At 40.2% G+C, this 18,936-nt stretch overlaps 2 protein-coding genes across 5 annotated transcripts in view; both read right to left on the minus strand.

Moving 5' to 3' along the window:
* Nucleotides 1-1,505: 1,505 nt before the first annotated feature.
* Nucleotides 1,506-9,304, minus strand: LOC122846048 (protein IWS1 homolog). Of its 2 annotated transcripts, XR_006373184.1 has the most exons (6): nucleotides 9,063-9,280; nucleotides 5,784-5,843; nucleotides 3,144-3,226; nucleotides 2,344-2,673; nucleotides 2,088-2,251; nucleotides 1,506-1,816 (listed from the first exon to the last, which is right to left on the minus strand). XR_006373184.1 is itself a non-coding variant. In XM_044142717.1 (3 exons), exons 1-2 carry the CDS (start codon nucleotides 9,106-9,108, stop codon nucleotides 4,417-4,419), a joined length of 1,473 nt encoding a protein of 490 aa, XP_043998652.1. In that variant the 5' UTR covers nucleotides 9,109-9,304; the 3' UTR covers nucleotides 2,596-2,673; nucleotides 3,144-4,416. The 2 variants fall into 2 exon arrangements, 1 of the variants encoding a protein (XP_043998652.1); XM_044142717.1 differs by lacking the exons at nucleotides 1,506-1,816; nucleotides 2,088-2,251 and having other exon boundaries at nucleotides 2,596-2,673; nucleotides 3,144-5,843; nucleotides 9,063-9,304.
* Nucleotides 9,305-10,862: 1,558 nt separating this feature from the next.
* Nucleotides 10,863-18,936, minus strand: part of mapkbp1 (mitogen-activated protein kinase binding protein 1) — a 35,847-nt gene continuing 27,773 nt past the window's right edge. For 2 of the 3 annotated variants that reach the window (XM_044142719.1, XM_044142718.1), the window contains 10 exons: nucleotides 18,789-18,929; nucleotides 18,572-18,688; nucleotides 17,785-17,909; nucleotides 16,990-17,117; nucleotides 16,718-16,903; nucleotides 16,054-16,135; nucleotides 14,464-14,858; nucleotides 13,675-14,382; nucleotides 12,966-13,051; nucleotides 10,863-11,890 (listed from right to left, as the gene is read on the minus strand). In XM_044142719.1, coding sequence (XP_043998654.1) covers nucleotides 11,651-11,890; nucleotides 12,966-13,051; nucleotides 13,675-14,382; nucleotides 14,464-14,858; nucleotides 16,054-16,135; nucleotides 16,718-16,903; nucleotides 16,990-17,117; nucleotides 17,785-17,909; nucleotides 18,572-18,688; nucleotides 18,789-18,929 — 2,208 coding nt within the window. In that variant the 3' untranslated portion in view covers nucleotides 10,863-11,650. The remainder of the gene's footprint in view (nucleotides 11,891-12,965; nucleotides 13,052-13,674; nucleotides 14,383-14,463; nucleotides 14,859-16,053; nucleotides 16,136-16,717; nucleotides 16,904-16,989; nucleotides 17,118-17,784; nucleotides 17,910-18,571; nucleotides 18,689-18,788; nucleotides 18,930-18,936) is intronic. The other variant, XM_044142721.1, reaches the window with a different exon arrangement.

Consider the following 18,936-nt stretch of genomic DNA (forward strand, 5'->3'; position numbering starts at 1 on the left):
TTTTATGGCACTAACTGGTTTAAAAGGTTCACGCTGAAAAATGTCCGTCAATCTGAAATTCAAGTGGCTTTTGGGAAATATGAAAAACTTACGACCTGAAAGGGAAGGATATAAACTGTTATGCTTATTCATATTTAAATGATTCTTACAGTAATATGCTGCACTATGTAAATTAAACATGGAAGGTCACTCAAGTTAGTGTGTGTGAGGATGCAAGTTCTCCCAGTGTTCTCTACAAACAATCAATCAGAGACATGAGGTGGGTTTTAGCTGTCAATCACAATCTTTAGCTGTCAGTAGTTGGTCAGGGAGGAAGTGGAGGAGATTCATCTTTTCACAGATTATCTGTCTCATAACAAACTGTCATGAAGAGAAAGCAAGGCAGTTGTATGCCTTTAAAATTGTGCTGCTTTTTATTGGTCAAATAGACTCAAGAAATTGTAACAGCAGGGGGCCCAAATTAAATTTTTTGTTATGGGGCCCAAGTTTCATGGTGGCACCCCTACTGGATAGATAGATGTCAATCTATCTATACAGACAGAGAGATGTTTGTATCATTTTCTTGGTTATAAATATCTGGTTTCAACTGTGCCTCTTTTTTATATTTATTTTTTTTTTTTTTTTTTTTTTTAGGTGGCCATGTTTCATATTTTACGACTTCTGTGGTCAAAATCTGGGGACGGTTCAAGTGTTCTGCTTTTCATGTGGGAAAACTTCAGTTCTTGGCACAAAGTGAAGACATCAGTAAATAATCTTGAAGTTCTCTTGGTTCAACAAGCCATAGATGGAAATACCAGCTAGTTATCAGTAAATATGATGTTCCAATTCTGATTCTGATTTTTGAATATTTTTCTATTAACATATTTTACTGTACATTACTTTTCAGTACACTATTTATATGCTACTTTTAATAACTCCACAGTACTTGTGTTGAATTTTTGCCTTTACAGCATTTTATTCTGTTTTTACATATTTTATCTTCTATCTTTATGTGAACTGAACTGCTTTAATTGTGTCACATTGTTAGTTTAACAGCTGAATTTCTCCATTGTTGGACAGTAAAAGAATTTCTATTCTGCTCTATTTTGTTTTACAGGGTCGGCGCTGGACTCGCTCTCAGAAGAGGATCTGATTAAGACGTACTTTCATGACGGCTGCAGTCATGCAGAAGTTTTGGATTTCTTGTCAACAGTTCACAATGTTCAAATGAGCCGTTGGTCTTTAAAGAGCAAATTTAAAAAGTTATCAATTTTATGGAAACCAATGATGTCATTCTAGACTGTTTGTGTCTTTTCTGCTGAAATTTTTCTTCATTTGTTCTAATTTTGGTTTGTTGTTAGTCCCAGTTCTGGATGATCTGATGAATGATCTGAAGCAGAGACACGTCTAGTGCGGTTTGCCGAAGTTTTATAATGAAAAAAATAATAAAATCAGCCATGTGTTAATAGTATGTCACTTTTTATTGTAACAGTTTCTGATGACATAAAAATTTTCATTTCTAATATTTATATATAAATATAAATGTTCTGTGATTCTTTATTTGAGTTCAATAAAGTCCAAAGAGTTTTGTATCCCAAAGTTCATGTCTTTTTAGAAACTGATGGTTTGTCTTGGGCTTTGGTATTTTGTCAGTGTTTGAACAGGAAAGCGAGGTTTGGTCCGTCTCAAGGAGAATCCTAGCAGTCTGGTTTCTTCTTGTCGTCTGGTGCTGCCCTTTTCACTGAGCTGAACCTCAAAGATTTCCTCTCATCAACTTTTCCACACTTGAAGCTCCAAAGCAGAAATGAAATCCAGGGTTGAAAGGTCATCCTTGAATCTAGAAAACATTTAGAACAACCATCACTTACTGATGCTAAAAAGAGCGAGTTATCAAATGGATGTTTTACAGTCATAAATAAACATTAATATTTCTAATCTTGTTTTTTGTTTAGCACAGGTAATATTGAAAATCACTTGAATCAGGATTTTACTTATTTGTCTGCTGGCTACTGTTGATTCTTACCCAACATTCACTTGTTTTAACTGCAACAAAATAGTAACTAAATTAACATAGTTGGCAACATTTGGTTTGTTATTGAAGGACCTACTTCACATGATCTCTGTCTCTTTATTCTGTCCTGTCCTCAGCTGTCCCCCTGGTCCATCAGGAAACATTTTTTATGAATGTCCAGCAGGATTTTCTGTGTCTCCTCAGTCCTCTGTGTCTTCTCTCTCCTCATTGGTCCAGAGTTGTTGTCTTTTCTCACTGATGCTGGAGAATCAACACATAATCAGACACACATTCAGTCTAAATAACAGATGATTGAAGGAGACTTTCTGATCAAGTCATCATCATGTCCTCACCTTTTCCACAATCTCTTCCAACCAGTAGAACAGCAGGTGGAGCAGGTCTTCTGCTTTATTTGTTGGTCAACTCAAGTCATGTGACATGAGTTGACAGAGAAATGAAATCAAGAGAAAAGACAAGAGAGTTAAAGAGGAAAATAATCATGGACAGCAGACAGAACCAGTTTGGAACTTTCAGCTCAACTCTACGCAGCTCCATCTGAAATGTTTAGTTATGTTGAGTAGATAGAAATGTTCTTACTTTTTTTCGTCAACTGGGTTCTCTTATCTTCCTCCACCTGACTGACGGTGTTGAAGGTGGAGGATTCCAGGCTCAGGAGATCCAACCTGTGATGATCAGAACATCAGAGATCTGAGACGTCTGGACCTTGGATCAGAGACTAGTGTCTGTATGTTTTTATGTCTATTCTCTTTTTGTGATCTTTCTGTGTTGCAACACATGAATATGGCCATAGAAACTATTTGTTTTATGAGATTAAAAGTTGATTTTCCTTCCCTCTGATCCTGTTCTCTAGTTTCTCTCTGGATAAAAGCTCTTAATTAAATCCCTCAGTCATAAATTCTGTCTATCTTCTCCTCTGTCTTCTAATTTCTTGTTGGCTTGATGCTTTAATTTGGTCTCTAATACAAAATATTATCGGGAAAACTTTCCTTACTTAGTGTAAATTTGACCTCTATATGGAGGAAGACTTTCTACTAATAGTGAATTTCTTTCTATGTTTATTTAGTAAAGCTGATGGTCCCCAGTGCCAGCAGGAGGCCAGCAGTATTACATGTTGTGAAATGCAAAAACTTACAAACAGGAACCAGGAGGACAGGAACCACATGGAGAACCAGGAAAGAATCCAACGATGAGCAGCTAAAACCTGAAAGATTCAAACTGGGAGACTGGATTAATGAAGGACCAGGTGAGAACAATTGACTATATTAGAAGCACCGTGTGGGGAAGCACCGCTATTACACCCTGAAACTTGGCATTTATTCCTGTCTTTTTCTTTTATCCTTAAAGATTTTAATTTGTACTCCGCGGGATGTTTAAATTCTTCTACATTTTAATTTGTCCACCGTGACATCATATTAGTCCTAAAAGATGAATATTTCTCCCTACTTGAGAAGCGTTGTCTCCATCCTTAGAGAAATGAATTTGTCCAGAAAAGCGTTGTCTCTTCTCAGTCTTAAGAGATTTTAGGTTTGACACCCGGCAGCATTACCTACTTTTAAAACCATTATTATCACCTGAGTTTAAATGTCTTGCTCATTTTAACATGTGGTGTTGAGGGTTTTGGAATCCAGCCACCAAATGATTGATCCGTGGATCAACAGTTCATATCCGGGTCCAAAGGTCCTGCCTATTTCTCTCTTCCTCTTTCATCTTTGAACGTTTGAATTAACTCCTGTTTTTACTGTTGCTGTCGCTGTTATTTCATACTTCAAAACGTTTCACTCCCTGTGGTTTTTATAAAGTCCAGACCAGAATGATTGTAACTTTAAAACCGCTGTTTCAATCCGTAGAGCTCAACTGATTATAATGTGTCTCCATTTGTATGTTTTTATGTCTTAAAAATTAGAACGGTCAGAAATATTGTTTAAATTTTAGAGTTTAATTTGTTTCTCAGTCGTATTGATTCCAGTGTCCTGAGCCGCGTTGTCTTTATAGTTTTGAGGTTTGATTTTTACCCAGCAAGATTGTTTTAGATTTAATATTAATCCTGTAGCGTTGTCTTATTCCTTTTAGCCTTTATCTTTTACGCACCATCCATGTCCGACTACTTTTAAAGTTTTTTGTTCAGCAGTATTGTCTTGTTCCTCAGAAAGTTAAATTAGCATCCTCCAGCATTTAGTCATTCATTCATTAACAGCAAAAAAGTCAGCATTGCCTGTCCTGCTAGAATCCTTAACATCTAAAATAAAACATCTAGCAGCGGGATAAAGAAAAGCCCCGGTGCAAGACGCTACCTAAGGCATCCTCAGTCCTGCTAGAAAGCCATTTGCTTTAACATAAACAACAGAGAAATTACAGTATCCTAATGGGTCTTCTCTGGTAGGTCTTCAGTTTTTTATGATCCCAATCTAATCAGAGTCATCACTTGACAAGTCGTAGTGAGGTCTAAACCACTCTTGTCTGGAACTCTCTCTTCCTCTAATTCCGCCAGATCCAATTCCAGAAGTTGAGGGTATTGGTTCCTCTTCTCTGTCCATTTGAGACTTCATCCAGACACAAAAGCAAGGGAATCTTGCACTTGGAATTTTGCAGTATGTTGAGGAGGAAGTACTCACGACAGGGGAAGACACAATAGGATCCTCACACGGTGTGCTTGGTGGACGACTGAGGACGGGGGATGACAAAATAGGATCTTCACTGATTGGGGGACTGATGGCATAAACAGACACAATGGGACCTTCACAAGGTAATCTTGGTGAAGGACTGAAGACAGGGGAGGACAGAATGGGATCCTCACATCCACTCATAGGTGAAAGATCAAAGGGTGAAAAAAGGTGATCCCCCCACAATGACATGGGCGAGGGACTGCGGACAGGGGATGACTGAAAAGAATCCTCACACAACACATTTGTGGAGGGACTGAGAACAGGTTCCTCTTCATCATCGCTCTTCCGGGACCTCTTGGCAGGGATCTCCTCTTCAGCACCACTGTCCCTGGTCCTCTTGGACGGGAGCTCATCTCTAGGTTGATGCTCCCCGGTGCTGTTGGCAGAGGGTTCCTCTTCAGAAACACTGTCCCTTGTCCTCTTGGCTGGAGGCTCCTCTACAACATCATTACTGTCCCTGGTTCTCTTGGCAGGGGGCTCCTCTTCAGCTTCACTGTCCCTAGTCCTCTTGGCAGGGGGCTCATCTTCAGAGTCACTGTCCCTAGTCCTCTTGGCAGGGGGCTCCTCTTCAGAGTCAGTGTCCTTGGTCCTCTTTCCGTTTTTGCCGGTCACCAATGTCCCATGAGTCGCATCCCCTACCAAACCTACCTGATGACGTTGCAAGACACCAAAAGGTCTGGAATCATCTGCACTCAAAATGGGCTCTTCAGGTGAGGTCAAGTGAAAAATGCCGTCTTGAAGCTTCTGAGCCATCTCAAGCTCAGCGTAAGGACGGTCCACTGTTGGACTGCAGCTGGTAGTACTGATACTACCGTAACTGGTAGTCCAATCACTACCTACCTCATCTTCACTGTAGCTGGTAATAGAGCTACCACTGAAACTGCTAGCCCAGTCATCTTGACTGGAGCTAACACTGGAGCTGCTAATACAGCTACCACTGAAACTGCTAGCCCAGCCATCTTGACTGGAGCTAACACTGGAGCTGGAACTACAGTCAACGGACTGCGGAGGTGAACTACACCTCAACTCCTCTCCATGATCTCCAGAAACCATGTTGTCTGATATGGTTTCTTGGAAAACATTTGACCCCACCTTACCAATATCCTTACCATCGGCTAGATGTTCCTCCAACGCTGGGGATCCGTCTGCTGGAAGAGCTACACAATGATCTGTGAAAGAAAACAAGAAAAAACTATGATTTAGTATCAAGACCTTCACAAAGATCCGAAACAATGTTTAAAGAGAACAATGAAATACCAAAATACACTAACCCAGGTTTGAGAATGTCTAAATATAAATTAAAGAAGTATGTGCTGTGTTGAGAACTTTTTAATAGCTAATAAAATGCTTTTAATCTTACATTGTACCATTAGTGTGAATAAAATAAAACACTGTAACAAGTTACTCAGTTTACCCTCCTATAACTCTCACAAATCTTTGATGCTGCTCAACAGGTAAGTTTTATCTTAATAGCCAAAACAAGATACATGAGCCATTCATTACTATTAAACTAAAATTACTGCTTACAGAACTTTAAAACTATAAAAGAATTTAATTAAAGTCCTCTAAGCGCCACAAATGTTTAGAATCACATCCACAGCTACTCTGACACCCCGTCAGTAAATCCTACAGTATGAATAAATACCCATATACTCCTATATATAGCCAATAGCAGAAATGTACATCTGTAAAAATCAGAGTCTAAAGACTGGGGATCTAAATGAACAGGCCGACACAAGTGGCCTTTCCTCCGTTTCCAGTAAAAAGGGGCTCCTACAAAAATAAAACTGCTTATCTGGTTTAGAAATCCATATACAGTGTTAAAATGGCCATTATATTTTGTCTGGAGATGAAAATCTATTATAGCTCCAAATATGCTGTAATATAAAACTGAACAATAATAAAAATATAAACTAAACTATTTAGCAATAACACAGGAGAAATGCAGATCTAAAATATCTAAGTTATATAAAAAGAAAGATATATCTAAAAACTTTTCTAATCTTCAAGTATTAAGGTTTTATTTCAAGCAACGTATCAAAGGAGACCAAATGGGTTTTTGAGGCATTTTCTGAAACCCGGAACAGGCACTGACTTCTTATTCCAAAGATCTGAACAAAACAAAACAGATCTTCTAAAACCAGAAATAACTTTTTAAACTACATAAGCAGTGTTAAACCCCCACAATCGCACCAATATTTGAACTAACAAATGAATCACAACCGAACTCCCTGAAACCGAGATCATTGTTTTTCTAATGAATTTTAACATTCACTGATAACATTCAACTTCTGAAAATGATACAATGGAACAAAACACTGTTTTCTGGTCTTGAGTAATTACAATAAATAATTTAGTTACTTTGTTACATCAACAGGCACACATTGATTGTTCTTTAAAGATTTTTTCTAAGAATAAAGTTGTGTTGTCATTTAATCAATGTATCCATGGAGACTAAATATACTACATTTTCAAAAAGCTGGTTCCAAAACTTCTTTCAAAACAAAACAACTACAGTCAGCATTACTGACATTTTCCAAAATTTCAAATAACTAGCATATAAATCACAATACAAATTCAATTAACTCACAAATATGTTACATCCCAAAAATGCAAATTATACCTTCCTAAGTTTTTGTCTTTCTTAACTTTTTATTGAATTTGTTTTATATAATTTCCCCAATGTATCCATGGAAACTAAATATGTTTAGGCATTTTTCAAACAAAATGGACAAAGAACCATCCAGCTTTCCAAGAATTGAACACTAAAGTCATAAAAGCTCATTGTCACAAAGAAATCATTATTTTGTATTTGAAAATCAGCTTTGATTGATGATCACTACGACACAGACACACACGTGTAAAGGTTATTACTGGGACGACAGTGGTAGGAGTTTGCCCTGCAATGACCAGCCTCTGTCGTTGTGTCCTGGTCAAAACTCTTCTCCCACCTTTCCTGCTGGTGTTGGTCAGAAGGGCCAATGGCTTGATATAACAGCTGTAGCTACAATCCATTAGCTTATCATCATCAGTGTGTGAACATGTGCATCAATGGAAATTACTGATTTTATGGAAAGCCTCTTTGAGTGTCCTAATAAACCTCTACAAGTTAGATGTCGTTGCCATGGAAACCAAATATGTTTTGTCAGGGCATTTAAAAGAAAATAACGGTCAAGAACAAGCTAGTTTTCCCGTTTAGGTTTGTTGTTTTTTTTCAAACCAGCATAACAATTTTTCTCAAACACTAGTGCTAACATCCCAGACATCTATCCACACATTTCAATTAGCTAACACATAAATCACAAAACCATTTAAATTAACTCACAAATTAGTTTCATCCCACAAATGCAAAAAAGAGCCATTAAAGCTATATATTTCAACGAAGTCAAGTATTTTTTGAAGCATTGGACTACAAAGTCATCAAACCTGATACTCTCAGATTAAAAAGCACCGTTTGAACTTTTTCAAATCAATTCACCCATGTTAACATTCCTGGCTATGCTAATAAAAAAACCCCACAGATCAACATGTCATTATCTTGAAAAAAATAATAATACTAAACAATTAAATAATAGATTATCATTGGGAAAATACATTTTTAAAAATGTTTTTTAAAGTAATAAATATTTAATGCATTTTATTCAGCGTATCCATGGATACCGAGTGTGTATCACGGCATTTTTCAAAAAAAATAACGGTCAAAAAATAAGCTAATTTTCCAACAACTGGACAGAAATTTAACCGTTTTTTTCTTCTTTCTTTTCAACTCAGCATTAACAGTTATTCTCAGGCACTAGCGTTAATAAAGCATTGGACAAAGTCATTAAACCTGATACTCTCAGTACATACAGCACCTTTGTTTCAATCAATTTGCAGGTTTTAATATATGCTAAAAAAACAAAACAAAACAAAAACAGGTCTACATGTTCCTTTCTTCAAAAAAAAAAGACAAAACTAAACAATTAAATTACAGGCTATCAAAGGGGAAAATACATGTTGTTAAATGTTTTTTTTTAAAGTAACATTTTATTTAGCGTATCCATGGAAACTGTTTATCAGAGTATTTTTCAAAAACTAACGGCAAATTTTTCAAGAATTTGACATTAATTCAACTAATTTGACTATAATTAAGTAAAATACATATATTTTTAAAATCACTACACCACCGTTTAACATTCCTGACATTTTCTGGAAATTCAGTCAAGAAAGAAAACTGTTTAAGAAAGATCTATGTTAGCAAGAATGCTACCTGTCTTCTTTTTTTATAGCAGGCAGTATTTCTTTTTTTTAAAAAACGCACACAAACACAAAATAAACTAAACAATTCATTATTATTTTAGTAATAAGTTGTTTTTGTTTATTAAAAATAGTAGAAGAATGATATTGACCTTCCAGCTGACCACCCTGCTGGTCCTTCTTCTGGCCAGGATCCATCTTTCGTGGGTTTTTGGCTTCTTCAGCAAGTGCGTAATACACCAAGTGCTTCTTCAACAAGTTTTGCAAAGTAGACTTCTTCACAGGTTCAAACCGTCCGAAGCGTTATGCTCTTTCAGCCGTCTCCTTCCAAAGTCCCGTAGCAAAGGGAAAGAATTCAGGAGGTCGGCGTCATTTATAGGGTTATCGACGCTAACGTCGTTTCCATGACTTTCATTGACGAAGGCTCAATGACAAACGCACGCGCTGGTGCGCGAGAGAGATTGAACTACACAAATTACAAATTGCACCAGCTAAATAGTAAAAGATTCATGCAGGGCATCTTGTGTTGTAGTACAGCAATTAGCAAACGCTGAGTGGAACTGCAAGTCTGCTGATTTCATCATAGCTACTTCTCAGTCCAACCCTCCGAAGAAAACATTTTCAATATGTTGTAAATATGTTAAAAAAAAAATAATTGTTGAAATCACGTACTTAAAGCAGATTCTCAGAAAGATCAGGAGCTTCTTAAAGAGACAAAACCCCAACCTCAAGCAGTCACATTACAAAGTCAAATTTCTTTTAACCTTCTATGGTATAACTTTTTCATTTTTGTGGGGAAAAAAATATTTTCCTGCTTTCTTTTGGAGCGTAGTGATCCCTAATTACATTTCAATCATAAAAATGGGACCCTGACTCCTCTTGGAACCAGATTTGTGTTTGTTGCCTCAGGGCAGCACTGTGATACAAGGGGTCTAAAACACCAAGGCTTTCTCTAGTGATTATGAGAAATGAAATACAAATCAAACAAAAACTATATTCATTAAAAACAACTTTTTGTTGACAAAAATAAATCAGACATGGTTCCGACTCACCAAATATAAAATAAACAACCAACATTCATTAATGAATGCTACATTTAAGCAAATTACTAAAACGAGTATTTGTGTGTTTGTACGTGTGTATGTTTGCTGGAGTTAGAATCACTAAGGATGTTGCCATCAGTCTTTTTCCCTGTTATATGTAAAACATCAGGATGGAATTGCTTGCTGATGTGAAAAAGAGTGTATATCACATTTCTGGTACTTGATTATTGACATACCTGTGAATCACCTTCTGTTTTATGATTATCTGTGGGTTGTAGTGACCAGATTCACATCAGTGACTATAGTTAGGGCTGCAGGTTGTTTTTTTAAGAGTTTGTAGTTCTGATTCCTTGGTAGAATTTGAGCCAAGCAAAGGACAACATTTCCACCAGCCCAGGAACAGATCCGGTCATGGTTGGATAAAACCTGGAGAACAATTAAAGAAGTGGAGTATCACATCTATCCCCCCTCAAATCAACAGAAAAATGAAGTTGTTGCCCTGCGATAAACTGGTGACTTGTCCAGGGTGAACCCCGCCTCTTGCCTGAAATGTTCGCTGGAGACACCAGCACCCCTCCTGACCCCACTAGGGACAAAGGTGTACAGAAAATGGATGGATGTTGTCTTAATATTTTAACTGGTTCAGCAAGTTTTGCAAAGTTGTTCTGAAAAAAGGAAATCAATGAGATAACTCCATTTACCAATTTTATACATTTCTGAAGATGTGCTTTGACTTTAACATGTAAAGCTGTTTTTTTGTGTATATTTGAAAGAATGAATCTGTAATCTAACAACGTGAAAAGAGTGAGCAATCCCGATTTCTGATGGCACTGTGTGTTTGTGTTGTGGCACAGTCAAAGTAAAGAGCTAAGAGTTAAAAAAAAAAAAAAAAGAAAGAGAAGACATGAGTAAAATGTGAAACTTTTATTAAACGTGACAAAAAACAACAGGAAACAGAACTCTGACGTGTCTGTGAACAAAGTTCCTCAGCTCTGACCTGACAAAGCCCCGTAGTGTTTGTCATAGAAGGTGGACGAAGGTGCGTTAAGGCTCAGATCAGGACTTCCACCTTAAGACTTCTAAAAACACTCCGGTCTCTTTGGGCTGGAGTCAGTAGTGTAACAGCTCACCAATAAATACAAAGTGTTATTTGAACGCTTCAGGAATCATGCAGATGCAGGAACATTTACATCAATGAAGTCTGGACAAAGTATTGCTCTTTGATCGCTGGTTTTCACTTCCACCTACTTTACAGCAAGCAATCGTCTGCAAGAGCTTCAGACAGACTTTAAAGGTCCGGGTAATAAAACAAAAACAACAATCTAAAAATGCGTCCAAAAGATAGTTTGACACTGTTTCTGGGGGCAGCTGGAGATCAGGAGGTAGAGTTGTCATTCACAAAGCAGAGAGAGAGAGTCCTTCAGGTCCCAGCTCCTCTGGTCGACGTGTAAACAAGTGCAAAAGCTGAGCCCCACGTTGGCCCCCTGTGTGCTTTCTGTGTGACGAAAACACACTCAATGTTCAGGAAAACAAAAAAAGAGCGCAGGATGAATGAGGAGGTGAAGTGGTGAGTGAGGCTGCAGCTGTAAGGTCCACTGAACAGTGTCAGACTAGGAAGAATTAAAAAACTAAAAGTCAAATATTCACACATAGGAAGAGAAAAGAAGTTTGAGTTTAATGTGTGGAGGGGAAGCAGCTCATGTGGAGGTGTTGATCTTCCTGTTGACGGCCTGTAGGAGGAGCAGTGAGTACTCCTCAAGTAGAGCTGCTGTCTTCACCTCCCCCACCCCCCCCAGGCCCCCCTCCAGGGCCTGCATGCTGGGCGAGCCCAGAGGGAGAGAGTCCAGCTCCGCCCTCATGGCCTGGAAGGCCTCTGATAGGAGGAGAGACATCTGACACTGGCTGGGGGAGGAGTCATCTGCCGAGGAGCCGCTTACCTGGAACAACAACGATCTACATGTTAACGTATTAAAAACTGTGAAAACACGAAACCTTAGCATCTATTTATGGTCTAGTTTCTAGTGCAAATATCTTAGTTCCCTTGAAATAAGACAAAGCCAAATTACAAGTAAATTTTCAGCAAGATGTAGAAGCTGGTTTTAAGTCAATAATTCTGTAAAATTGATTAAAGAAAACTACTAGTTCCACTGGCAGATTATTTCACTTATAATAAGATATTTTCTTCATGTTATAAGTGAGAAAAATTAAGGGTTCACCAACAGCAGCCTTCTGATTACAGACTTTAAAAAGCCTGACCTGCTGATTACAATTTTGGCCGATAGTGATTTAGTTTTTGTCTGAATGTTACTAAATGTAGCAAGAAAGTTGCTGAGTCGGCAGCAATGATCTGGTGGGCCAGTCTGTCAGTCAAACCAGAAGAGGACAGAGCCTGATATTTGGACCTTTGCTGATGTAGATAAGACTGGGGGAAAAGATCGGCTTCACATGTACGTATCGTATCGGCTGACCACCAATCTAAAATGAAGGATATTGGGGCTGATTTATTGATGAAAAAAATCAGAAGAGCAGGTGACTGAAATCAGGAGATTTTCAGCCTGATCAACCCTGATGACGACATAAAGATACACAATGTAAAAAGCAAGAGAGGGTCACATTCACAACACTCTTCCTTATGCACAATATTATTGTTTATATATTTTTTTAAAAACTTCAATTTAGCTATTTTCTGTAATCCACCAAACTCTATTTTCTACATCATGTCAACAAACGGCTGCGATTCATTCATGGGAGTGAAGAGCAAAACTTTTAGTTCACAATAAGAAGGCTGAGTGCCGCACGGCAAAGTTGTTTTATCATTTTGTGAGAAGAAGTGAGAGCAATGAGACCTTTTTAAAATCCAACTGTGCTTGAGAGACTATCAGCAGATAACAGGAAGGCTACAGATGTGCTTTAGTAGAGGGAATTAAGATGACAAACTAACGTAACTTGACAATGAGCTGCAGCAGGACTATCAGAGGAAAGCAGACAGTCTGAGCAACATATGATCATCACCTTCCTGTACAGATGTGTTGCTCTCTTGAAGCATCTCTGCAGCTCACTGGTCAGAGCCTTGCATGTCTCCAGGCTGACTGGCTGATCTGTAAGAGGAGCAGCAACAGGTTAGGTCACTTCCACCTTCATTGTATGGACAGACAATAAACACACAGCACAGCAGCAACTACAGTCAGGGAAATAAAAATCATGTCCAATCTTTTTAATGTATGGGAGAAAATGTGTTCAATGCATCAGTTATAAACCCAGTGGACCACGTAGCAACAGAAACAGCTCATAACTTTATTTTGCGGTACTTAAATGGTCTAATAAAGTCAACAATATTACCTGTGAATACCTTCAATACCTACATTTAGAAATCTTCTTTTTCGATGGGAGGGCAAATGCTGAAGTTACTGGGTGTGCTTGATACTCCAGATATTACGGTAAATGTCTGAGTTCTAAACAGGACATTCATGCCTAAGTTTGTCAGAAAACACACAGGCTGATAGGGTGTCCTAATTTTTTCACGTGACTGCATGTTGTTCACAGAAATACACTCTCATACAAGTGGAGGAAGGCAGCAGAGAAAAAGGGAAAAAAGGGAAACAGCCAAAAGGCCAACAGGAGACACATCTCACCCGTTGCAGAGGGAGAAGAGGAGGGGCGGAGCCAGAGACATGACAGGATGAAGTGATGAAGAAAAAGAGGATGAGAAGGAAGGCCAAACCTGGATCGTCTATTGCGTCTCCACTGGTACCTGCATGGGTCAGAGTGTCTTCCAGTCGGGGCAGACCCACAGGACAGACGGACACTAGGGGAGACGGCTCTGAAGAGGCGGAGCCAGCAGGCTTGGAGGAAGGAGAGAAAGAGTCCAGGGAGATTTTGTCCGGAAGTGGCCGGCTGCTGCCTGGGATGCGAGCCTGGAGGATCCGGGAAGAAGGGCTTGCTCGGTTACCATAGCTACCCGCTGACAGAGGCAATGAGGAAGAGGAAGAGGCAACAACAGGCACAATGGCAGCATGTTGGGGCGTGGCCAGAGAGGCGTTGGAGTGCACCACGGCAACGAGAGGTGGGTAAGATGCTGTCTCTTTGAGCTGAGACGCTGCTGAGCTGGAAGCCACGGCAACTTCCTCAGAAGGCTCAGAGATGTGGAGGTTGTCGCCAATGGAGACGGAGCGGAACATCTTAGCCATGGAGCTGGCAGTGGGGCTCATGTAGGAGCGAGGCGCTGATGATGTCAAAGAGGGAGAGGAAGACTTCCTTGGAGTTGCCATGGCGCTCTCCTGCAGGGGAGAGCGAGGGGAGCTGGAGCTGACCTTTAGAGTCCACTGTGCTGTGGGTGGGGGCTTCCTAGGGGACGAGGGGAGAGTGGTGGGACGCTGAGGAGGGGCGTCTCTGGACAGACCAGAGCTCAGCTGGGAGTCCAGAGAGTCTCCTGATGAAACAAGAGAACAGAGGATCAGCTGTAGAGGCATGTAGAAGGGAGGGCTGCTGGTGGTGGGGGTACGAGGGTTACCTGTGCTGATCAGCAGGCTGTGGATTGACTGAGCCTTCTTGAGCCCTGAGGTCAGGTGGGAGGCAACTGAAGGGACCACCAGGCCTTGCTTCCCTCTGGGTTCCACCGAGCTTTGGACCTTCTCCTTCTGTGACGGAGTCTTGGTGGGGGGATTGGTTAGACTGGTGGTCCCTGCTCCGTCCCCCAGGAGAGGACTCTGACTGTGTGCATGAGGAAGCTGTGATTGGTCCTTGTGAGTCTTTGAGGTCACCTGCTGGACCGATGACTCCTGGCTGTCCTGTGTCCGGCTCTGGATCCCGTCTACCAGGGGCCGGACTTCAGAGACCAGGGGCCTGGCCTTCACCTCTCCCACTCCTCCATGGGAGCTCCACATTGGCGGAGGAAAGTCAGTCCGACTGAGGAGCACAGACAAGGTTCAGTATACAGCAATCCTACAGTGTCTTTCTGTGTTGCTGCGTTTCCGCCGACTATATAATTGCATAATTTGACATTTCAAAAATTAATTCAATTAATGAAGACGCACCAATTTAATTTAGTTTTTTTGAAAAAATGGCTTGAGATGAGATGGATTTTTTGCCACATCAAAATTACTTTATTTGGCAAAAATTACAGTAGAAACACTTTATTGCATCACATGGGTCACATGTTCAACAACCCGATGTTGCCACTGTCACAAACCATGAAGAAGACCACAACACAAAGCAGTTGGAGGATGATGGTGTGGCGTGTTTTTTAACACGGCGTGCCATAGCCAAAGCTCCCATAGCTTTAGCATGATGTTCAGTGGGAGCGCAGCAAATTTAAATCAATCCCAAAAAAAAAATAAACCTTGTGAAAGTTTGTTTTTGAGTAGTTTGGTTGACTAGGTTTGATTGCGAACCAAAATTGCAACATTTGTTACATCTTTAACTGGTGTGGTTTACTTTCACTGCACTGTCAAATGAACCAAAACCTTTTGAAAAAAACGTTCTCCCTCTTGTCTGTGGAGGTGCTGAACCAAGAACCATGGAAGGTAACAACAAAAAAGCTTTCTCCTCGAGATGGAAACAAAAATGGAGTGGCATCAGATTTTAGCTGTTGGATTGATTACTTTATTGCCTTTGACAAAATACCATGAGCCATTTATTGCACTAGCACTGGACTAGTGAGCTTGTTTTGGTTATATTTACCCAGAATGTTTTGTGCTATAGTCCACTTTCTGCTTTTGGAGCAGTCTCTGATCCGCTTGGCGTTCACATTTGCATTCAAATCACACTAGAGTTCACTTCAACCGAACAGAGGTCAAAGTTTGTAGATGGACCAGAGTTTGATTACGTGGTCACACCTCCCCAAACGAAACAGACTTTCTAGGCAAAAGGACTGAAGTTTCATCGAAGTGGACTAAAAAGGGATGGTGTGAATGCACTCTAAATGGATCTAAAAGCCAGGAATCTTTTTCCTTCTACTTCACAATTAATAAAGTTTCAATCTATCCAGCTATCTGTCTGACTGTCTGTCTTATGAAGACTGTATGGTTATACAGTTAAAGCAGTGTCAATACTTTCAGAGGGCTCTGTAAGTCTCATGTGATGATGATCAGACATTTTTTACCTTCCACAGAAGTTCTGGGAGAGGAACCTTGAGGAGATGCTGAGACTCTCACTGGAGCTGTGACACGTCCTGTTTGGATCACCTGGTAACACAAAGATTTCACACAACCTGCTGAGACCCAGAAGTCACGATTGTTGTACAACTGTTGAAAGAAACATCTTTTGCACTGATTTCAGCACCTTAAGCACTTAAGCACAAACTTTTGTTGACATTCCGCTAATGTTGAAAAAATAAAATTTGCAATTGCAGTGTTTCCATTAAATAAGAATTAAAAGAATGAAAATCACACATGAATAAGTTTGTTTACATAGTAAGTCATTACAAAACATGCAGTACTGTGATATTCCTACTACTTCCTGCTGCTTTTTTTGTTATTTGTGCCAGTAGTAACATCTGGTTGTTGATCATGTGACTCGTGTAACATAAAAAAAAGTGTTTCCATTGTAGTTTTGCAAAATCTATTTTGATATGGTTGAAAAACCAACTCATCCCAGCCCAAAAACATTTTATCAAAAAACGTGTTTTGTTTTTTTTCCCCGCAATAAGTGTGTTTCTATCAAATAAATTTATTTTATTTTACTTTAATAATTCCAGTATTTGCAAATTTAAGATTATTGGTAACACAGCTAGTGATCAGCTCTGGTTCTAGAGCGTCATGCTGTACCTGAAGCAGACAGCTCAGCCAGTGTAACAAAGTGCTCCTTCAGGAAAGCCTCCTGGTCTGGAGTCTGAGGGACTGCCTGAGGCATCCCGTCCTCTCGGCTCTCTTGTCTTTCCTCATCCTCGTCCTCCTCCATCTCCAGCTCTAAGGAGATCCCATCTACACTGAGAGGTTCTGTACGCTCCGTATCTGGTCAGATCGAAGGAAGGAAACAGAATCACAAACGGTTGACAAATGATCCCAGCCAGATATCATCGTATGACGTCTTTCCATACCGTCTGCAGCTGGTCTCTCCGGACTGGACAAGGCGGAGCTGAATCTGAGGGAGCAGCCGCTGTCTGGACTGGGTTTGTCCTGCCGGCCATGTGGAGCAGAGGGACACGCCTCCTTCACCTGGAAGTCACTGACAGGTTGTATGGAGGTGTTTAGAAGCTGATCTGTACTCAGAGTGGAAAAGTAGCTGTGCTGGACTTTAGGAAATGCTGTGAATCATTCTGTTGATGACAAAGAGTGACCGCCAACTCCTTCAAGCTGGTGTCAAACAATTATTCAACAAAAATCTTTGTTTGTCAGCTATCATTTTAAAACTATCCCTGAAACTTCCAAAAGGCTATCCAAGGACTCCCAGTCCTCTTGATATCTGCTTTGGATCATGGAATCTAGCTCGAAAATGATGATTACATATGTGGCACATGTTTTTCAGTTCTATTTCTAATACCGTATTTTCCAGACTATATGTCACTTTGGAGGATTACTTGCATTAGTGAAAGCATGTGAAATAAAGAGGAAAAAAACATATATAAGTTGATGGCAGTTTCTGAAACACAGATGTCTGTGCTCTAAGTATTGATGGTCAGTTACAGCTGTACTCTGCCGGTGAAGTGCGCAGCAGAGCGTAACGGAGACGCATGCAGTAAATCTGGAGCAATATAAAGGTGGTTGTGTTGCATGAAGAGGTTGTTGGCTATTTTAGAATATGCTACTCTCCGCCAGATACTGGTTCAAAAATAAAAAAGCTTAAGAGTGTGAATACTTCAGCGGGGTTCTGTATAAACCATGAAGTGTGTTACCTTCCCACCAGGCTTATTCTGTCCTCCCATTTGTCAGGGAAGAGAACTGGATCCTCTCTGTCGAGGCTTTGAAGGGACAGCAGAAAGTAGTCTGGCCTCTGATTGATCTTCACTTCATCATCTTCCTAAATAGATAGATACACAAAATATTACCTATAAAATACATAGATTCATTACTGTCTCACATTTCACTACTAGCTTTTATTTTACAGAATGCATAGTGCAAAACACCAAAGTAAAGTCATTAGTGACTTAGAACAACTAGTCCTTTCAGCAGGACACATTTGAAGGCGATCTGGGACACCAGATTGAATTTGGAGTCTGAAAGTGGATTTTGTGTCAATCCCACTGTCAGACCATCTAACAACATAAAATGTTCTATTCAAGGATGACAACCTAAACTGGCTTTGGACTTCCTGTATGAGACACAATATAGAAGTTAAACTAGACACAGTGCTGGTATCAGGTTGTACTCTTCACTCTTAAATTGTACAGGTTGTCTGTGGTGAAAAATCCTGGAGAATAAAGATTAGTCCCCAAGAGTGGAGACATGGGATAGTTGCTGACTGCAGAATCCCATCCTCATGTCTCTCTGGATTGAGAATACCTCAAACTTAACAAGCCTTGTTTGTTTTCAGTGAGGGAGATGCTGCCCCACATCATCCCACTGCCTCCACCAAAAGCTGTTTGGAATTGGCCATAAAGATTTTGGCAGTTTTTTATGATTAAAACCAACATCCTCAAGGTAAAGCATTACTGGATTCAGCTGAAATCAAGAGCTTCTCACCCTCACAGAGGGGACTAGAAGACTAACTGTACTCTGCAGCTCATCACTGTTCCGATGAATCATCGGCTCCACATCCTGCCTCATGATTGAGTCGTCTGCGTAGACCCAGGCCCTCTCCTGATTGGACAGGATCAAGTGTAAAAATTTAACAATTGAGTCACATTGTAGGGACTTTGTTTTCAATCCAAAGCCTTCAGCCATGTGGTGTGTGCCTTACTTCCTCCTGCTCCTCCTGACCTTCCAGGCAGAATGAGTCCAGCAGCCTCAGGTCTAACATGGATTTCACCATCAGGGCTCCGTCGGCGCCCGCTGTTCTCCTTGACCAGCGGCGGCGAGGGAGCCGAGCATCGGATGTCTCCTGATGA

This window comes from Gambusia affinis, linkage group LG16, assembly GCF_019740435.1.
Source record: "Gambusia affinis linkage group LG16, SWU_Gaff_1.0, whole genome shotgun sequence".
Lineage (NCBI taxonomy): Eukaryota > Metazoa > Chordata > Actinopteri > Cyprinodontiformes > Poeciliidae > Gambusia > Gambusia affinis.